The 18,970-nt window shown below is 44.1% G+C and overlaps 1 protein-coding gene across 2 annotated transcripts; it reads right to left on the minus strand.

The window, feature by feature from the left end:
* Nucleotides 1-1,963: 1,963 nt before the first annotated feature.
* Nucleotides 1,964-18,418, minus strand: LETM2 (leucine zipper and EF-hand containing transmembrane protein 2). 2 transcript variants are annotated; one of them, XM_014477590.2, is made up of 11 exons: nucleotides 16,996-18,418; nucleotides 16,626-16,766; nucleotides 15,699-15,779; nucleotides 14,054-14,507; nucleotides 13,337-13,480; nucleotides 10,361-10,498; nucleotides 9,757-9,957; nucleotides 8,451-8,570; nucleotides 4,741-4,854; nucleotides 2,463-2,555; nucleotides 1,964-2,200 (listed from the first exon to the last, which is right to left on the minus strand). In XM_014477590.2, the coding sequence occupies exons 3-11, from the start codon at nucleotides 15,743-15,745 to the stop codon at nucleotides 2,039-2,041; spliced, it is 1,473 nt and encodes a 490-aa protein (XP_014333076.2). In that variant the 5' UTR covers nucleotides 15,746-15,779; nucleotides 16,626-16,766; nucleotides 16,996-18,418; the 3' UTR covers nucleotides 1,964-2,038. The 2 variants fall into 2 exon arrangements, 1 of the variants encoding a protein (XP_014333076.2); XR_011462889.1 differs by lacking the exons at nucleotides 1,964-2,200; nucleotides 2,463-2,555; nucleotides 4,741-4,854; ... (1 more) ...; nucleotides 9,757-9,957; nucleotides 10,361-10,498 and having other exon boundaries at nucleotides 13,342-13,480; nucleotides 13,944-14,507.
* Between the last annotated feature and the right edge of the window lie 552 nt (nucleotides 18,419-18,970).

The raw sequence follows: 18,970 nt of genomic DNA on the forward strand, positions 1-18,970 counted from the left end.
AAGGGCCCCTTTCCCACTCTGTTCACAGGGAAAGACAGAGTTGTAGAGCAACCCCACAGCACCCACGAGGCACCCAGCTGCAACAGGGTTGCATAAATGAACAAGCTAATCCCTTTCTCACATGCAAACTCTTGAAATATGAACTAATTAAAATAAACACTCATCATTTTAAAAATGGGAAAATTTACTGTGAATCACCTTCCAAGGCCAATGGCATAGAGTTCCTCAGCAGGACAGGACATGGTGAGGCTTGTCCCTTGGCGGAGGGGAGGTTTAGGGAAGGTTTTAAAGTGCATTTCCTTGCTGTCAAGTGCCGATAACATTCCTCTTTTAGATTACCCCAGACAGGTTGATTTGAGTTTTCCTTGGTTCCATGGATGCCCATCTAACTGCCTTCAATTCCACAGCAAGTACAGAAATCTAATTTCTGCAGCTGAAACACCTCTTCCTTTCTAAGTACTCCCCAAAGGAAGAAGGCTGGTGGTCAGCTGCATGGTGATCGATTTATTATTAAGGTTTTTCAGTGTGGACAACACTGAAGATAACCAACATAAATATCTGAACATAATATCTGTTCCTGGGTAGTATTGGGATTGTATCAGACTCTTAACAACCTGTGACTAACAGATAGTCTTGTTTGTGAAAGACAAACAGACCAGAAAAACACACACACCCAGCACAAACAAATGGTTCGGTCTTAAGCCCTTAATTATGTTTCCTAGCAAGATGGAGGCTAATGGAAGCCATATGTGCCGGAGGAGTGGCGGCCTCCCAGATCCTTGCAGCCTCTGCAGGCCCGAGGGGGGCTGCCAAGTCTCTGATTGCCAGTCTATTGAACTCCCCATCTTCTTCCCTAAGAAGCTTTTTCTTCTTTAGATCTGGGAAGACCTAACCAGGGACTTACATCCATCCCATCTCCAAAGGTACTTTGTTTCCAGGGCACTATTCCTACTGATGTGTGTGTGTGTGTGCTCAGTCTGAAAAAGTTGTACAGGCAGTGAGAGTGTGAGAGTGCCTGTGCAATGCTCGTGATGACTGGCTTTGAAATTTCCCTAGTTCCTACCCGGCTTACCGAGCTAGAGGAGACAAGAGGTATCTTAAGGCATCAGGCTGATTCCATTGCACAAAAAAGTTTCCTCTCTTAAAAGGACGTGAAGTTGCTAAAAAACAATATGGCAGATGGGCCTTACACAAAGTCCAGTGGGATGATCTAATGCTACAGAGAACATGGACTTTGCAATTAAATAGTTTTCCAAATGATCCGAACTTGGTCTTGCCACTGACGTCATCTGAACGGTTACAAGGCCTCAAAAGACTGCCCTGAGGACTAAATGATTGATCTTCTATCTCAAGGACGTTCTTTACGGATGCCACTGCTGAGGGCAGCAAGCCAGAGAGAGTAAGCTCCATCCTCCGTGAGTCCTTATGCTCCATTCGAACTAGCCTTGCTGTTCTGGGTTGTCTTTTCTGATTTTGCCTGGAGTATTGGGGTACAAAAACATAAGGACTTTAGGGATTGGTCACAATGAGAAAGAAGACATACAGACAAGGCCTTGGGTTAAACAATCCTGGTGCTCAGTGGCTCCCTCTTTGGTCCTGGAGAGCCAGCAGAGCCACTCCACAGCTCAACTCTCCTGTGACCCCCTACTGTTCACTGCCTCCTGCTTTCTGCTCTCACCCCCAAACAGGAAAAGTGGATAGATAAGTAATTTCTCGTTTACATGCACTTCTCCTAAGATTCTTAAATTGCTTTCCTGCTAGTATTTCCTGACATCTGAAGCCTGTGTGAAATACACAACATATGGGAACTATTTCCATCTGGCGCAACAGAAAATAAGAATCTGCCTATATTGTAATTAGCTTCTAGACTTAACATGTTTAGTTCTGAACCACGATTGCATTTGTTGATATATGTATTTGCTTTTAGATCACTGAATTTTTAAAAATATAGTGGTTATAAGGTGACTGAAGTTCAGCCTACAGCTTCCTGTTTGGAGGACACGGAGAGAGGGTGTGGTGTTTTGCAACTATTATAATTCTAGATTCTCACTGCCCCTAAAAGCAACTTGAGGAAAAGTTTCCTTTTATAGAAATTTACATCTTCTTTAGCAGAAGTGATGGATTCTTTAGGTAATGAAATAGACTTTGATGGTGTTGTGGGTGATGACATAACTGACGGCAGCTGTATCCATTCTTCATCCTTAAACATCAGAGCTGAGAGTCGGGTTACTGACGTAGGACACGAGGTGTACTGGAGCTACAGTCACAGTGCCGTGACTACCAGATCCTGGAAACAATTTCTGAATGTCTGCCATGGGACTCAACAGGCAAAATCTGGAACCTAAATGCATACAGCCAGATGCTGAACTTTCTTAGATCAAGCAGTACCCCAAAATAAGTCCTTATTAAAGGACCAATGAAATTAACTTCTTGTTATTTTCACGTAATCAAAAGTGTCTCACCTTAGTTTCCTTCAGTTGAGGTGCTAAACCGGCCGTGTTCTCTTTAGATTCAGGGGGAGTGGGTGATCCCAGGGGAATATCTGACTTTGGAGCCTAGGGAGAGAGAGATTTTATATAAATTAAGCTGTCTGCTCCTCCTGAAACTCAGAAGCACTTCTACTTTAGTACTTTTCTGCACAATTTGCTTTCCTGACTTCCTTTCTGGATGAAATAGGCAGTATATGTCCCTGAAATAGCAACTTAGTATTACCTTTTAACTTTTGAGCACTCTAGATACAAAAGTTGCAGTCTAATCAGATTCTGATATTTAAAATCCTTTGTTATTAACAAGCTACTTATTTGCCATTCTGATCCTGTCCTCACTCCCAAAACAAACAAACAAACACAAAAGTTGCCATTTCTCACTTAGGCATCAGTTTCTGCCAGCATTGACATAAGTTAAAACTGACATCTTTGGTGTCATTTTTGGTGGCTAGTAATAAATGATTTATTCAAATGAAAGGTGTTACTTAATAGAAGCTCCTGCAATACCTGAAGAGAGAGGGAGGGAGGGAGGGAGGGAGGGAGTGGTATTTTAGAAGAGCTAGCTAACCTGTCTTCAACAATTACATTAATTACATTTGAAAAGTAAATCTCTGCTCTTTGGAAGTAATTTCTTCATGTACTTTGGAGGGAAGAGGGCTACATATATCCAAAACTATAGTATATTCAGTTTCATGTCTCAGTTCTCTACTGAATCTACCATGCTGCTTGTCTTCATTTTGTACATATGAAGAACAGAAGTTTAAAAGCATGTATTAAAAACAACAACAACAACAATAAAATGCCTAGGAGCCTGTCTTTTTGTCCTTAATTCCCAGGTAGTTTTTCTTAATAGTACTTCTTTTTTACTTTTTTTTTGGGGGGGGGGGGGCTGTGAGGCATGTGGGATCTTCATTCCCTGACCAGAGATAGAACACAGGCCCCTGCATTGAAGGCTGGAGCCTTAACCACTGGACCACCAAGGAAGTCCAATTTCCAGGTATTTCTTAACTATTCCAGAAAGCAACATCTGGATCAAGAGTTTATAACCCTCTAGATGGAGGACCCTGGTAGGCTGCAGTCCATGGGATCACTAACCGTCAGACATGACTGAGCAACTTCACTTTCCTGCATTGGAGAAGGAAATGGCAACCCACTCCAGTGTTCTTGCCTGGAGAATCCCAGGGACGGGGGAGCCTGGTGGGCTGCCGTCTCTGGGGTCGCACAGATTCGGACACAACTGACGCAACTTAGCAGTAGCAGAATCATTCTGAAACTAAAATTTAGCTCTGAGACATTTCGATACTCTAAGACTTCCTTGCTACTGAGAGCAGTCTAAGAATGACAAACAACTGGTCTGTCTCAAAGAAAGAGTAAGAACCCAGGAGCCTGGTAGAACATGCTCTACGCTCCAGACTTTATCTCCTAAGTCTCCCTAGAATGCTTCTGGACAAAGCCCAAATCCAGATCGGTTTCTGAAAATTTGGAAAAGGAAAGCAAGATGGTGTTTCCTGAAGTACATTTTTCATGTTGGACTTCATGTTTTCCTCAGCTTGCCCGAGGAGTTGATAGCATAACCAAGATTCCAAATGATTGGTCCTCATTCCAGAGTGCTTAGGTCCATCCACTCGGCCACAAGTGCAGCCTCTTCTCTCGTGGGCCCTCCTTTCTCACACATGCAGCTTCCGAGTCAGATGTGAAGCCACAAGGCAGGGAAGTGAGAGGCCCCTTCTGATGGACCCAGAGCAAGATGCTCTGGTGATTGGGCCAGCTCTTCAGAACACCAGGAGAACAACAGCTACTAGTTAAAGGCGATCACAAATGATTAAGGAAATGGGCTGAAAGGAGACAAAGGAATTTATTTTCTAGATTGGCCATTCACCACTTAAAAATTAATAGGAATCTGGATAAATGAGACAGACAGGAAAGAACAGGAGCCATTCAGTCTCAAAGAAGAAAGAATGGTGAGGAGGAGAAAAAAAAAAACCTCTAAGAAGACTAGATAATTAGAAAGAATAAAGCCAGACTCCTAATAAGAAATCAAATAAAACTCCTAAACACAGCAAACAGCTCTAAAGCTAGAGGTTGTTTGAGTGATTTTCATTTTTTAAAGGAATTTTTAAAAGATCTTAAAGCCAGTGGGGCCAAATTCCAAAAGATAAGCCAAAAAAAGAGGCCTACTCTGACTAGAAGAGGAAACGGGTTTGCGGAGCGACCCCAGTCGTGAGGTCTGGGTTCCCACAGAGCCAGGACTCACCTCCCCACTGAGTGGTATCTCAATCGGCTTCGGCTTCACGTCTATTAGGTAGAAGGTCCGGGACAGGAGCAAAAGAGAAGGTGGGACATTCTCCTTCAGGTGGAGGTCCTGCCACTGGAGAATAGAAGAGGGATGAAACATGACAATCACAGACCGTTAGAGTTGGACGTGACACCCCCGCCCCGCCGCTCCCTGCATCTCCTCCTCTCTGGTCTCACAGCCCCCCAGGCATATGCTGAGTACTAAGAGCAAGGACAGGGGCATGTCTCCTGGCTGCTGCATCCCTGCTTGGGCCCTACAGCCCCTCACAGTCAGAGCTGCTGCTGCTGCTAAGTCACATCAGTCGTGTCCAACTCTGTGAGACCCCAGAGACGGCAGCCCACCAGGCTCCCCCGTCCCTGGGATTCTCCAGGCAAGAACACTGGAGTGGATTGCCATTTCCTTCTCCAATGCATGAAAGTGAAAAGTGAAAGTGAAGTCGCTCAGTTGTGTCCGACTCTTAGCGACCCTACGGACTGCAGCCTACCAGGCTCCTCCATCCATGGGATTTTCCAGGCCAGAATACTGGAGTGGGGTGCCATTGCTTTCTCCTCACAGTCAGAGAGGGAGGTTCAATTAACCTCTCACACCAACTGTGGATCAAAGGAGGTAAGTATCTTCAGTATAAAGTAGATAAATGTAAAAGATTACATCAACCTCATTCATAACTAAAGAAATTAACATTAGAATGAGATGTAATTTTTCAAGCTCCAAATTGGCCAAATTTTGGATAGGGGTGTGTGTGGGTGTGTGTGTTAGTCACTCAGTCATGTGAGTCTTTCTGACCCCATGGACTATCGCCCACCAGCTCTTCTGTCCATGGAGTTCTCCAGGCAAGAATAATGGAGTGGGTTGCCATTCTCTCCTCCAGGGGATCTTCCCCACCCAGGATTGAACCTGGGTCTCTTGCACTGGAGGCAGATTCTTTACCTACTGAACCACCAGGGAAGACCACAGATAGATAGATAGACAGATAGATAGATGCACACAAGACAAAATTCAAAAGGTAAATTACCCTATTCTCTAGCTACCCTATTTCCCTCCCTGGAAGCAACCACTGGTACAGTGGTTTGTATCAGTTCCTGATACAATCTTACAGCAATATCCTATGCGTATACAAATATACATTTAGGGACTTCCCAGCACTAGTGTTTCTACTACAGGGGGCGTGGGTTCGATCCCTGGTCGGGGGAACTGGGATCCCACATCCCTGCGGCATGGCCCGAACAAAACAAAACCTTAGTGGTGGCCACAACACTTGAGCCAATAAAATATTAACAACAAAACCAAATATACATTTATATGTTTATCTTTACACTAAGGGTGACACATACACACTTTTGTCCCTTGCTTTCTTTCACTGAAGTATCTTGGAAATTGATTTGTACCAGTAGATGTAGAGCTGCCTTCTTTTTATTTCTTTATTTTTTGGCCACACCATCCAGTGTGCTGGATACAGAATCCTAGTTCCCCAACCAAGGATCAAACCCACACCCCCTTCAATGGAAGCACAGAGTCTTAACCACTGGACCGCTAGGGAGGTCCCAGAGCTGCCTTCTTTTAAATGTCTGTAAAGGATTCCATTGATGGAAATGCCATAATTTATTTGATTATTGTACTAATTAACTTTAGGCTGTTTTCAGTCTTTTGCTATCATAAATGGTGCTGCAATGGATAATCTTCTAGGTATGTCATTTTGCACATGTGCAAGAATATAGGATAAATTCCTAGAACTGAAATTTCTAGGTCCAAGTAAATGCATTTTTAAATCTGGAAAGCTGTTGCCAAATCTCCATGCAGGATTTTACCAGCACTCCATGAGTGCCCTTCTGTCCTTACACCCTCCCCAATAGCATGTCACCCACCTCTGACCTTTCCCAAGGTAACAAGTGCATGTGGAATCTCATAGTTTTAACTTTTTTTTTTTTTAAGTTAAGACATTTTGTAAGTTTATCATTTTTAGCTTTTCCTTTCTATGACATGTCAGCCATATCCTACCACAGGATTTTGGGAACAGTAATCCATAGCAATCCATGAAGATTATATGGTTGGCTTAGTTTTCTTGCTCCCTTGAAGGGGGATTGTAAAATAACACATCCCTCCAACAAAACAATTTGACAGGATGAAGTGACTAAATACCCTACATGCAGGAAATAAATGATGTTTAAGTACCCCCTAGAACATGCTCCCCTTCCAGTCAGAGCAGGTCCAACATGGAAGAGGAAATCACTCCCTGATGTGGTTCAAAGCCACAACAGTGGTTCCTAGCCCTAAATAATTTGTGCACACTTTTTTTTCAGCTGTGCCAGACCTTAGTTGCAGTATGCCAGATCGATAGTTGCATAACTGAGGCATGGCGGCCTTATCTGCGGCACGCGTGATCTTTAGCTGAGGCAGGCAGGCTCTCTAGTTGCGGCATGTGGGATCTAGTTCCCTGACCAGGGATCGAACCTGGGCCCCCTGCACTGGGAGTGTGGAGCCGTAACCGCTGGACCACCAAGGAAGGCCTTCCACAGCACCTTTTACAGTAAGGGAATGAGGACTGTAATAGGAATTATTACTTTGTTTTAAAGCAGTTAAAACAGTTTAAACGCTCCATTAAAATCCACTGTTTGGGAGAGAGTATGTTATCAGAGGGGAATCTGCTGCAAAGCTAACACTTGACCCTGGTTTGGGGTATGAATTGGGAAAGCAGCCCCAAAAGGTGTAGGCCTTCAGGGGGATTCACCCGGATGACAGGCCCTGTGTCACAGCTTCAGCTCGGGGCCCTCATGATACCCGGAGGAGGAGGCACATTGGAGGGTGGTCCCAAGACTTCTGTTCCTTGTGTACCTATGCCTTCTCCCAGTTACTCAATTAAACGTTAAACTCCGTGCTGCCATGAAGGGATTCTGCAGATGTAATTCCAAGTCTAAAGTCAGCTGACCTTAAAATATGAAGATTACCCAGGTAGGTCTTGCCTAATCACATGAGGCCTTAAATACGGAGCTAGAGGTTGGGTGAGAAGTTCACTGTAGATGGAGAGGCCGGAGGGGCTGAGAGTGGCCTGGGGCTGGGAGCCAGTGAGGAAACAGGGCCTGCACTCCCACAGCTGTGAGGAGTTGAATTCAGCCAACAAACTGCATGAGCTTGGACATGGAATCTCCCCCATGGCCTCCAGAAAGGAAAACAGCCTGTACTTCTGACCTGCAGGACCCAGAGCTGATCAGCGGGTGTTACTTTGAGTGGCTAAGTTTGTGGTGGTGTGTTAGCAGCCACAGACAACTATTCAACAGAGTACCGTGTTGCAGTCAAAGCCAGCTTCTTCAGTGGCCCATGGCTCTGCCAAAGAAGGCCAATTAGGTAAGATGGGAAGGCAGAAATTTAAAAACAAGGCCTGAAAATGGGGAGGGGGGGCTTCCCAGATGGCTCTAGTGATAACGAACCCTGCCTGCCAATGAAGGAGACATAAGAGACATGGGTTCAATCCCTGGGTCAGAAAGGTCCCCTGGAGGAGCGCACGGCAACCCATTCCAGTATGCTTGCCTGGAGAATTCCATGGACACAGGAGCCTGGAGGGCTACAGTCCATAGGGTTGCAAAAAGTCAGACATGACTGAAGCAACTCAGCAGACACACAAATGGGACGGGAGAGAGTTCCAGGGAACAGGGCCCAGGAAAGCAACCACTTGCCTCTGTGAGCTGCTGTCTCAGCTGCCCCTCAGTGAGACCCAGTGACAGCATCCCTCTGGCCCTGCAGGCAGCTTGGAGCTCCGACACACTCAGAGCATTCACCCCTTCCTTGGCAATTACCTGGGGGAAAAGAAAAAAAACAAACAAACAGAAGGAATGGCATCAGGTCCTTTGGTTCCAGTTTTGCCTAATCCTTCAATTCCTACAAGTCAGGGGAAAGGCAGAATCAGCTAGCTTTCCCACTCTGTCCCCTGCGCTGACTGCCACAAAGGCCAGGCGCTCAGTAAAGCCAGGTGACCTCAGGAGGTGCAGTGGTGGAGGTGAAGGGAATCCTGCCAACAGGTGTGAATAATATCAGAAATTTATAGAATTCCACCGCCTGACCCCAAGGTGTTTCTCCCTCTTGATTGCCTTGCGCCTGGTTGTGACAGCTCCACTCCACTTCCCTTGAGTGGCGACTTTAAGACTCATTAGAAAAGCATTCCATTTGAAATGCTTTCAATGTACCATTTGTTGCACATCCCAGCAATATTCCTCCCCCACCCCCCAACCCCGTAAGAACAGCCCCAACTCCCTGGGCCTCAAAACTCCTTCAATAAATAACACAGTTTCTACTTGGTAAGACCCCAAACTATGGGACTTCTGGGACCAGTATTGTTTATTCCACAGTTTTGAAAGCAACCACTGAAATCTAAATGGGGCCAATGGGATCCTGCCTTCTCAGTTCTGGGAATCCTGCTCCCTCAGGCAGAATGCTTTTAAAGCAGCTAATTCAGATTCAAGAAACATTCTTTCCACTTTGTTAGGACACTAACCAGTAGTTACAGTCCAAATGGTGCCCTTACTCCTGAAGATGTTGGGGTCCTTCCTTCCCTCCTTGGTGGTCCTTGGCCACCCCTTCTTGCCAGGGCGGCTCACCAAGATCCAAGGGAAGGAAGCACAGGGCAAGTGTGGGGGGCGGCAGGGGAGGGGTGGGCATTGAGCACTGTCCTTGGCAGTGAGATCTGCTGTTCCCCGGGATCTACTAAGCTGCTGTTCCTTCCCCATGGGTCCTAACTGGTTTTGATTAGCCCCAGCTAAGACATCCAAGCTACTCACTGCTTACAAGACCTTCTCAAGAGCCCAACAGGCAACTTCGAAAGTGAGTCATCAAGGTTCAGGTTATCAGCGGTTGCTCAGACCACTCATTCTGCCAGAACCAGCCTCCAGGCAGACCGAACAGAAGGCACTGCACTTTGTCACAGAGCCACCCTAAGACAGTTCCCAAGGCCAGGCTAATTCCCTCCAGCTGTAGTTCAGCTCTTACCTCATCATCTGCTTTTATAGACTTCAGCCTCATCAGTAGCTGGAAGCGAAGCAGATTGTTGGTTCCAAAGGACTGCAGTTCCAGCAGTTTGCAAAGGGCCACCAGCTGAGGTCGGTCGAGGTGCTCCAGGGTCAATTGATCCTCAAAGAGTTTGGAAAATTGAACTATCTCCTTGGTGCTGGGCTTGTGGCCTGTCTGGACCTAGGCAGTGGGACAAAGGGACTAATAAAAACCTGCTTCCTGCTTAAAGAATCTTCCCTGTAGACCACGTGAAAGATGCCAACGCATTTATGGATTCTATCTTATGTCTGGAAGTGGGCCCTGAGTTACAAAGAGGAGTTAAAAAAAAATCTGTCAGAAGTCAGCCTAAATCAACTGAACATCAGGAGACGTTCAAAAGTTTGAGTTTCATTGTACTGTTTTTCTAAGTAGTTTTTAACATCTTCAAAGCATTGATGGCTTTAAGATAGGTTTTCTGCAAACTCCCATAAATTTTTGAAATACTGTATCTCTAACTGAGATATTTGCAAATTCAGAGATGAGGAACAATCTGGAAGCTCCGTGATGACATGGAGTTGTCTGGTTTTATATAAAAGACTGACACCTGTTTGACATAGGAGGAGAACTGGGTTGAGGCGTCCCCCAGCTGGGCCCTGTTCCTCTTTGCCATTTCTGTAATCGTTTCTTGAAGGAATTTCGCTAGTTCCAACTTTGCAGCCATTTTCTTTCTCTGTTTTTCTTCCTTCATGATGGAAGAGGAAAAAGTTAGAATTAATCCTTCATGATTACAACTTGATAAAGATGAGAGAAACATAACTGTGGCGTTGTTGCTTGTCATCTCTACTTCATGAATGAATATTCTTGTTAAACCTAATTGAAGGAGTTTTATGAAAACCAGAGAAAATTAAAAAGTAGCCTCGATTTACAACTTTTCTCCTTAATCTTACCTTTCTCACTAATGCAATCATCATAAATATTGGATGGGTTCAAAATAGTTCCCTCAGTGGAAGACTTTGTCACTCTTTAGAATAAAATACACACTATCTCTTAACCTGGTGCAAACCATCTAGGTCATTGGTCAAGCTGACCCCTGGTCTGAGTGACCCCAGATTTTCCTTGCCCACAAACCAAACTAGGAAATTAAGCTAATGAAGCTTACAGGTTAAGAAGAAAACAAACACAATTAATTACAAGATAATAAAGTGCTATAACAGATATAAACAAAGCACTACGTAGAAGGGAATTAAATGCATACTCTTAAGACATATGTTAACCACTAATTCTAAATTCTAGTTCACTATCAGAGATATAATGTGGTAGTATTTTCAAAATAGCCATGATCAGGGTACATACAGAGGAACAGGAATAAATGTGTTTTATATACATACATCAGATCAGACCAGATCAGTCGCTCAGTCATGTCCGACTCTTTGCGACCCCATGAATCGCAGCACGCCAGGCCTCCCTGTCCATCACCAACTCCTGGAGTTCACTGAGATGTCCATCGAGTCAGTGATGCTATCCAGCCATCTCATCCTCTGTCATCCCCTTCTCCTCCTTCCCCCAATCCCTCCCAGCATCAGAGTCTTTTGCAATGAGTCAACTCTTCGCATGAGGTGGCCAAAGTACTGGAGTTTCAGCTTTAGCATCATTCCTTCCAAAGAAATCCCCCCCATTAAGTTGCCCAAGAGATTCTAATGACAAGCAAATCATAGCAATCATTGTTTTTCTTTTTTTATTTTTTAGAAATACCTTAGAAGAATCAGCCCCCTAGAATCACACAATGGCAATACAATAATTAAAACTCACGCAACCATCGGTTTCATTCATCTATTTATTGAACATTCACCATGTGCTAGGTGCTAGGGTAAAATGGGCAACAACAGGTAAGAATTCCTGCTCTCTGGAAACTTCTAGTCTAATGGGAGAGACAAACATTGTCAATAATAAACCAACAATTCCACTGCTGCTGCTGCTAAGTTGCTTCAGTTGTGCCCAACTCTGTGCGACCCCATAAATGGCGGCCCACCAGGTCCCTCCATCCATGGGATTCCCCAGGCAATAATACTGGAGTGGGTTGCCATTTCCTTCTCCAGGTAGTTCCACAAATTAATGTAAAAGTATATCAGGCAATGAAAGAGAAGTGCATGGTGCTGGGACCTTGTGTAAGCAGAAAGCTAGGTACTCATCTTCATTCTCTTGCTCTCTCCCTCTGTTCATGGAACAAAGCAAAGGAGAAAGTATTTTCTAATACTGTGGCCATGATATGTATGTGCATATGTTTAGGAAACAAGCAATGTTGAGGAAAGAGGAATACTTAGACAAACCACTACCTCATCCCCCACCTCTTTCTGCATTCACTAACAAGTTCCTTGGGGACTTCCCCGGCAGGTCAGTGGTTAAGACACTGCACTTCCACTGCAGAGGGTAAAGGTTCAATCCCTGGTCAGGGAATTAAGATCTATCATGCCACATGGTGCAGCCAAAAACAAAACAAAACAAAAAACCCAATCCCATGGTATTAATCCTAGACCCTGACTACTTTAAATGTAAGTAAACTAATTTAAACCACTGCCAGGCAGTTAAATATTGCAATTTGATTCTACCCTTTAAATCTGTCTTAAACCTATCTTCAAAGTTTTACTCCTGATGAAACTTATAATTCAGGTTTTGTCCTCCCTCTCTCTCTCTCATGCTACTGTAATAACATTCCAGCTGATTCTCATTTGGCTCTGTCCTCTTTAATCCTTCCTGCCAGCAAATTGTTTTCCTAAAATATAGCTCTAATCATGATTGATTAGGTGATTTAGATTGATCTAATATATAGACCACTTTTTTTTTTCCTCATCCTCTGCTTTGCATTCACCTTCTATCAATCAACATAGTCAAAGTCTAAATTCCTGAGGGTGGTGGATACTTTCCAACCTGACTCCAGCACAGTATGTGAGTCTCATCTTCTCCCATGGATCCCCTGGTGCTCCCTGCTCCAACTACAGAGGACCAGTTGGTGGTCTCTGATTATGTCATACACTTTTATATTGTTAAAGCATCTTAAACGCTAGTCCTTCTATCCAGAATGCCTTTCAAACAGTGTTGTAAAATTCTACTATTCTGTCATTTCCATGGTCACTGAGGCAGGGAGACATGTCTCAGTCTGATTTAAAAGTTGCCTTCTTTGTTCTCTCATGGGGCGGAGTCCATGCCTTCATCCGTCTGTCTGGCAGAGTGGCCAAGATGGAGAGAATGAAGGCGCTGCCTTGGTTGGCCAGCCCTTCACCTTCATAGTGGCCATCAAAGGAGGAGGAGGACACCCTCCACTCGGGAGCTACTCATAAGCACACAAGGGTCTGTTTGAGTAAATCATGCCTGCTGGTCATCTAGTCACAGTTAATTTTTGTGTGGCCAAAAAATAAATTGAAAAAAATAATTTAAAAAAATTTATAGGGCAAATAGGAGCAGGGGTCAGGAGGTAGCTGGACATCCTCTCTACTTTCTGCTCAATTTTTCTGTAAACCTAAAAACTGCTCTTAAAAAGATAAAACTCTATTAATTCTTTTAAAATCTTTCAAAATCCTCATACCTTTTTGGATTCACTTTCAAAAGTTGATGGCAACATCTCTGGGAAAAGTTTCAGAAACACTGGCAGTAAGAATTCCATGAAGGGGACGATGATGAACACCATGAACGGAACCAGGCGGAAGAAATCAGCACAGGTTCTCAGCAGCTAAAGAATTAAAGGCATATGCAAATATCCATTATTCCTGGCCATGCCAAAAACAAAAGTCTGCCTCAATTCTGAAAGCATTAAAAACCCAAGGCAGCTATTTATAAAATGGAAAGGCCGGATTTTCCTCTGTACCTTAGCTCAGAAGTAATGTTTATGGGATATCTTCAAGGAAATCTATGACAATCAAAACATATTATTGGCATCTCTGAGCTTTCATCTAAGTCAGTACTTTAATAACATGGTATCTGTTACAATTGGTTTTTCAAATGCATATACTTAATACATTAACAGCAGTTTCTACTCCAGATGCACAGATCAAACTTGAAGCCTCTCAACTCCTTGGAGAAATTAGAAAACACAATTATAACCATTCCATGGGCAACTATACACATATTTTAAGAGCTCATCTACAGGTATACAGCAAGTTGGTTGCAGATAAGTCAGAAACTCTGGTTCTCACCGTGAATTACTACTCCTACTCTGGGATTTTTTCAGAGGAATTTAAAAGTTGGTTCATCAACAGTTGGTTTCAATTTTACATTTTCTTTCTCAAATATGACTCTTGCCTACCCTTCTTCTCTCTCGTCTGGTCAGCACCTGTCCATGCAACAGCCTCCAAACCATCCTGGCAGCAACTTTGGTGTCAATCCAAAGCAAATAGAATCCATTGTAATAATATTTCAGTTCATCCATAATTATTTGTCTATAAGATCGCTTTCCTTCCTTAATCTTCATGCCCGCTTCTTTCGTGGGCTGAGGGCTTGGCACCTGAGGCTTCTTTGCTGTTTGCTCCTGCTGATGTTTATTGGGGACCTCCTGCAACCAGCAAGTTGAAGTGTGCAGCTCTTGGAAGATTCTGGCTCGTAAATGAAGTACTTTATTGCCTGACTGACTTGGATGGGAGTACTTTTTGCTTCCATAGTTCTTCATATAGGTTTTGTTTAAATGGGAATCTGGCAAGTGAAGAAATGCAAATGATGGGGAGTAAGAAGTGCTGATAGGCTGGACAAAATGGCTAGGGAATCTGGAATAAAGACCAACAGCCTCTAAGTCAAGCACATACTATTACAGAATGAAAGAGTAAAGAAATATTTTATCTGGTAAAAATAAAACAATCGTTTTTAATCCTGCATTTTTCAAAGCTGATCATGTTCCTGAATGAATGACATACAACTTTTTAGCCCAAACGAATAACAGTATGTTTTGTGGGTGAATGATACACTCTGTGAGATATATTAATAAGTTAATTCCTAAGGATAACTGTTGTGTTACAAGCTAGAAACTCTGTGACTATTAATTTAAAAAGCAAACACTTTTCCATCGGGGCTATGTGTGACAGTTTTGTCTCTATTGTCATTAAGCAGGTTGTACACTTGTTTTCAGCTACTCTACTGATGATAGAAATATTGTTTGAATGAAACACTTCATGGTCCCTGTGGGGATTAACCAATCACATAATACTGCTTTGTCTATGCAGTGCCCAGGGACTCCTTCAAATAAGAAGGACTTACAGCTGAAATGTTATTCATCTAAGACTCCTAAGGAATGTTGGGAATAAGAATTAGAATTAGGCTCCCCAGCCAGGGATCTCTACATTCCAGTTTTGCAACAATTCACAATCTTCAGCTAAACTGACACATCAGATTGTTTGAAAATAAAAATAAGACCCAGTTAGGTAAAAGAAAGTTTCTGGCAAAGAGATTTCTTTTCGCAAAGAGATGGCTTTTCCCATTCCTTCAGACTATTTTTGCCAAGATACAGCACTTTTTGAATGGCCAAAAGGGAAAATGTACAATGTATTTGGCACACAGTAAGTTCTCAGTTAATATTCTTTGGAATAAGTAAGTGATAACAGACCGTACTGCAGCAAGTATAAGCCCTAGGATTGGCTTGCTTGCCAGCCATTTTACTCCTTTTTACATCTAAGGGCTGCATGTAACATTCATCAGTTACGGTGGTGTCACTGTAAAGCCATTACATTTTCTATCTTACCTGTTCCACACTTTTACAAATTATTCAGCTTGAGTTCTAAAGCATATAGAAAATCTAGGATAAGTTTAAATACATTAAAATGCCTGCTTCCTAAAAGCCAACACAATTAAAACCAAGAAAGCTTTAATTGTGTACTGAGTCTATCCTTTTACATGTATCTTTTCCATCTAGAAAAATAAGGTTCATATAAATAGTGGAGGGAGGAGGGAATCCCAAGGCTTACCTTGTCCGGGCAATAGCTAAGACTGTTTTATAACTGTAGAAGGCCATATTTATATTTCTTTCAATGAGTCAACATAGGGACCTGGGCAGAAGGAGTAAGTAAACAATTCAGTACCTTAAAAACATACCAGTTATTCAGATACTAGGATTTAAGTGTTATAAACTACTTCAAGGGTAGAAAATTTGCATATTCTATTCAAAGTGTAAAATCTCCCTCAAGTTCATTTCCAATTTCATTCTTCATTTCCACCAATCAGGAGTAATATTTTCTTAGCCCTGCATTTGAGAATGGTACTTTTAGATCCCCACACATAGAAATGATCTCTAATACAATGATGTTCATATTATGTTATGGTCTTCAAAGATATTTTGATTTCTGGTAAATAGTACTTAGTAATTTACTTGAATGGTTGCCAAGTGTCTAAGAAACTGATCGAGACACACTTATTTGTAGCCTAAAATTACAAGTAGACAGTAAATTTTCTTCTGCATTTGTTTTCAATTATCTTTACTCCTTACTTGGCCAAGCTGCTGCCAAACCTTTAAAGACTGAAAATACTCATCAGTGAAAATATGCAAGATACCTACTAATAATTCAAAAGGGGAGGAAGCCTGGTTTCCTATGCTAACGATTCTCCAAAGAGCCCAAGTGAAAGTCGCTCAGTCGTGTCTCTTTGTCGTGTCTTTATACAGTCAATGGAATTCTCCAGGCCAGAATACTGGAGTGGGTAGCCTTTCCCTTTTCCAGGGGATATTCCCAACCCAGGGAACGAACCCAGGTCTCCCGCCTTGCCGGTGGATTTCTTACCAGCTGAGCCACAAGGGAAACCCAAACTCAGCTTTAAACCTTTAAATAAGCTTTGCCAAAAATTTTGACCATCCTACCAGCGCTTTTCAGCCAAAGGCAGCAAGGGAATTAGTTTCTCACACTGTCAACTGTTTTCCTGCAGCTGGGAAAGGAGTTCCAGTCCCTCCTGGTCAGAAATCTCAACCATAGAGCTGACGTCTTGAACAAGAATTCAAATGATACTCCAGAACATCTGAACCCAGACCAAGGGCATGTCGTCTCCTGTTGGAAGGGGACAGTTACTCTGCTCTGAGCAACCACTTCCCAGGAGGGCGGGGCCGAGGCCGAGGCGGGCGGGACCGAGGCGGGGCAGGGCCGAGGCGGGGTGGGGCGGAGTCGGGCCCGGGGTGGGGCGGGGCCGAGGCGGGGAGGGGCGGGGCCGTCGGCAAGCCCCGCCTGCGCTTCCGCACAGCGCCTCCGGCTCACCCGGGCCCCAGGCTCCCTGGGTTACCTTTGCCTCTGATTCTCGGCGACACTGGGGCAAAAGGCGCCTTCGGCTTCCCCAGAAGACGGCTTTTGTGCGCCTTGTGCGTTGATGGGCTGTGTTTGCTGTGGTAGGGCCGGGGGGGGTCTTTGTTTTTTTGGAAAGGGGATGATGCGGGCAGTGGGACCACGAGCTTTGGCGGTCCGAGTTTATGGAAGGAAGGCGAGGAGCATCGGGGCGCAGGGGGCGGAAAAGAAATGAGGAAATGAAGCGCAGGAGCGGGGTTGGAGGCTGAGCTCAAAAGTTGGGGCGCGGGTAGGGGACCGAGGTCAGGGGCTGAGGAGAGAGCGGGGTGGGGCCGGGAAGATGTGGGGAAATCTGGGCACCGATGGGAGGAGCAGGATACGGAGAGGAGCGGGCTCCGGAGGAAAACAGGCGGGCGCGGTCCACCGAGTAACAGCCTGAGGACTTGGCCCGCCCGCCCCTACCTCCTCCGGCCGGCTCCCGGAACGGTTGCCTCAGTCCTCCAATGCCTTCCCAATGCCCCTCCTCCCCAGGCTCCCCCAGCTAGAAGGGCCAGAAGCCAAGTCTCTATGGCTCCACCTCTTTCCTCTGCCATCACGTCACTGTGAGTGACGACACCACCCGCCAATCAGCTCGCAGATTCTGGGGCGCGAGGGCGTCCTTCGCGGTGGCAGCCCAGGAGGCAGAGAAGTCCGGTTCCCACCGGCGAAACGACTCGTCTACCAGGTTTAGTTTAAGGAGTTGTCTGTGATGGGAGGCTCAGCCCTGCCTGTCCCTCTTCTGTAGGCTGTGGATTCACATCCCTCCCCCACCCCCAAAACCCTTTCTTGAAGACTAGATGGAAGAAGCTCTTACTCTACCAGTAGCATAATATGCCTGATAGTCGCCATGGTAACCATCTGGGAGTCAGCAATTACATCACTTTGATGTATCCCCCTTCACCTTCCAACTCCGCAACTGCGGGCGGGGAAAATAGCAGGGAGAGGGCATGGCAGAAAGGGCCGGAATGGTGAGGAAAACATTCCTCTCCTATCTCTAGGGTCAAAAACTGGAATATTGTGAAATCTGCATATGGAAATATGAATTCCACTAAAGAAAACTGCTTTATTTATGTTATCTCGACAGACATTGTTTATGTTCAATAGTGTAGAAATCTCAGTATTTAAAATGTATATTATAGTAGTCGTGCGGTGACACTGCAGGTTTGGGGGCACTTCAGTTCCCAGGTTGGGGAACTGAGTCATTTTCGGAACGTGAAAGATGTAAAAATGTTTTCGCTCCCCAGTTACCTCTACCCATCCATTTTATCTTACTCTAGAAGGAAAACAATTTTGGTGGGTCACCTTTGACTAACACCAGACAGGAAGGAATCGCTTTCACACGAAGGCTTCTCTTAACATGTGAATGACCACAAACTTTACTCATCTGGGCTGCGCATTTGAAGAATAAAAGCTGACGGGTATAAAATTTCATTCTTAAAAAAAAATGAAGGCAGCTTTTAATCCACAAAGCTTTTTTTTTTTAAACTAATAACCAAATAGATGAACTGTGTTAAATGGGCAAAACTTCTCGGTGTGGCCACTAGAGGGCCCATTGTGCATGTCTGATAGCCAACTTTCCACATAAAGGCTTCCCTTCATGTTCTGTGTTTTCTACAATTAAAATCTATAAAGCTTTGGTTTCTGTACCTTTCCTTCCCTGAAAATTCCCAATGGTAAATTTTGAACTCTAAAAGGCTAGGTAGGTATACTTTTCACATTAATTTCATAAATTAATCACTGCATTATCATGCACACGTACTTTTCTGGAAAAGATCATAAAAGATGCAAAAATATTCCTCTCAGTTCCCTGGGAGACATTTTATACCGGGAAATTATTCTTATTCATGCATTGTATTCATTTACAACCAGGCACAGTGAAAATCATTAAGTATTCATAAACCAGATGAGCGATTCCAAACCCAGTATTTGAAAGATGA

The sequence above is a fragment of the Bos mutus genome, chromosome 27 (assembly GCF_027580195.1).
Source record: "Bos mutus isolate GX-2022 chromosome 27, NWIPB_WYAK_1.1, whole genome shotgun sequence".
Taxonomy (NCBI): Eukaryota; Metazoa; Chordata; class Mammalia; order Artiodactyla; family Bovidae; genus Bos; species Bos mutus.

Coding starts and splice junctions, on each gene's coding strand:
- LETM2 (XM_014477590.2), bottom strand. CDS start 15,745: ATGGCCTTCTACAGTTATAAAACAGTCTTAGCTATTGCCCGGACAAG. Junction 4,855..8,450: donor TGAGACAGCAGCTCACAGAG/GCAAGTGGTTGC, acceptor TCTATTCTCCAG/TGGCAGGACCTCCACCTGAA. Junction 2,201..2,462: donor CTCAACTGAAGGAAACTAAG/GTGAGACACTTT, acceptor CTGATGTTTAAG/GATGAAGAATGGATACAGCT.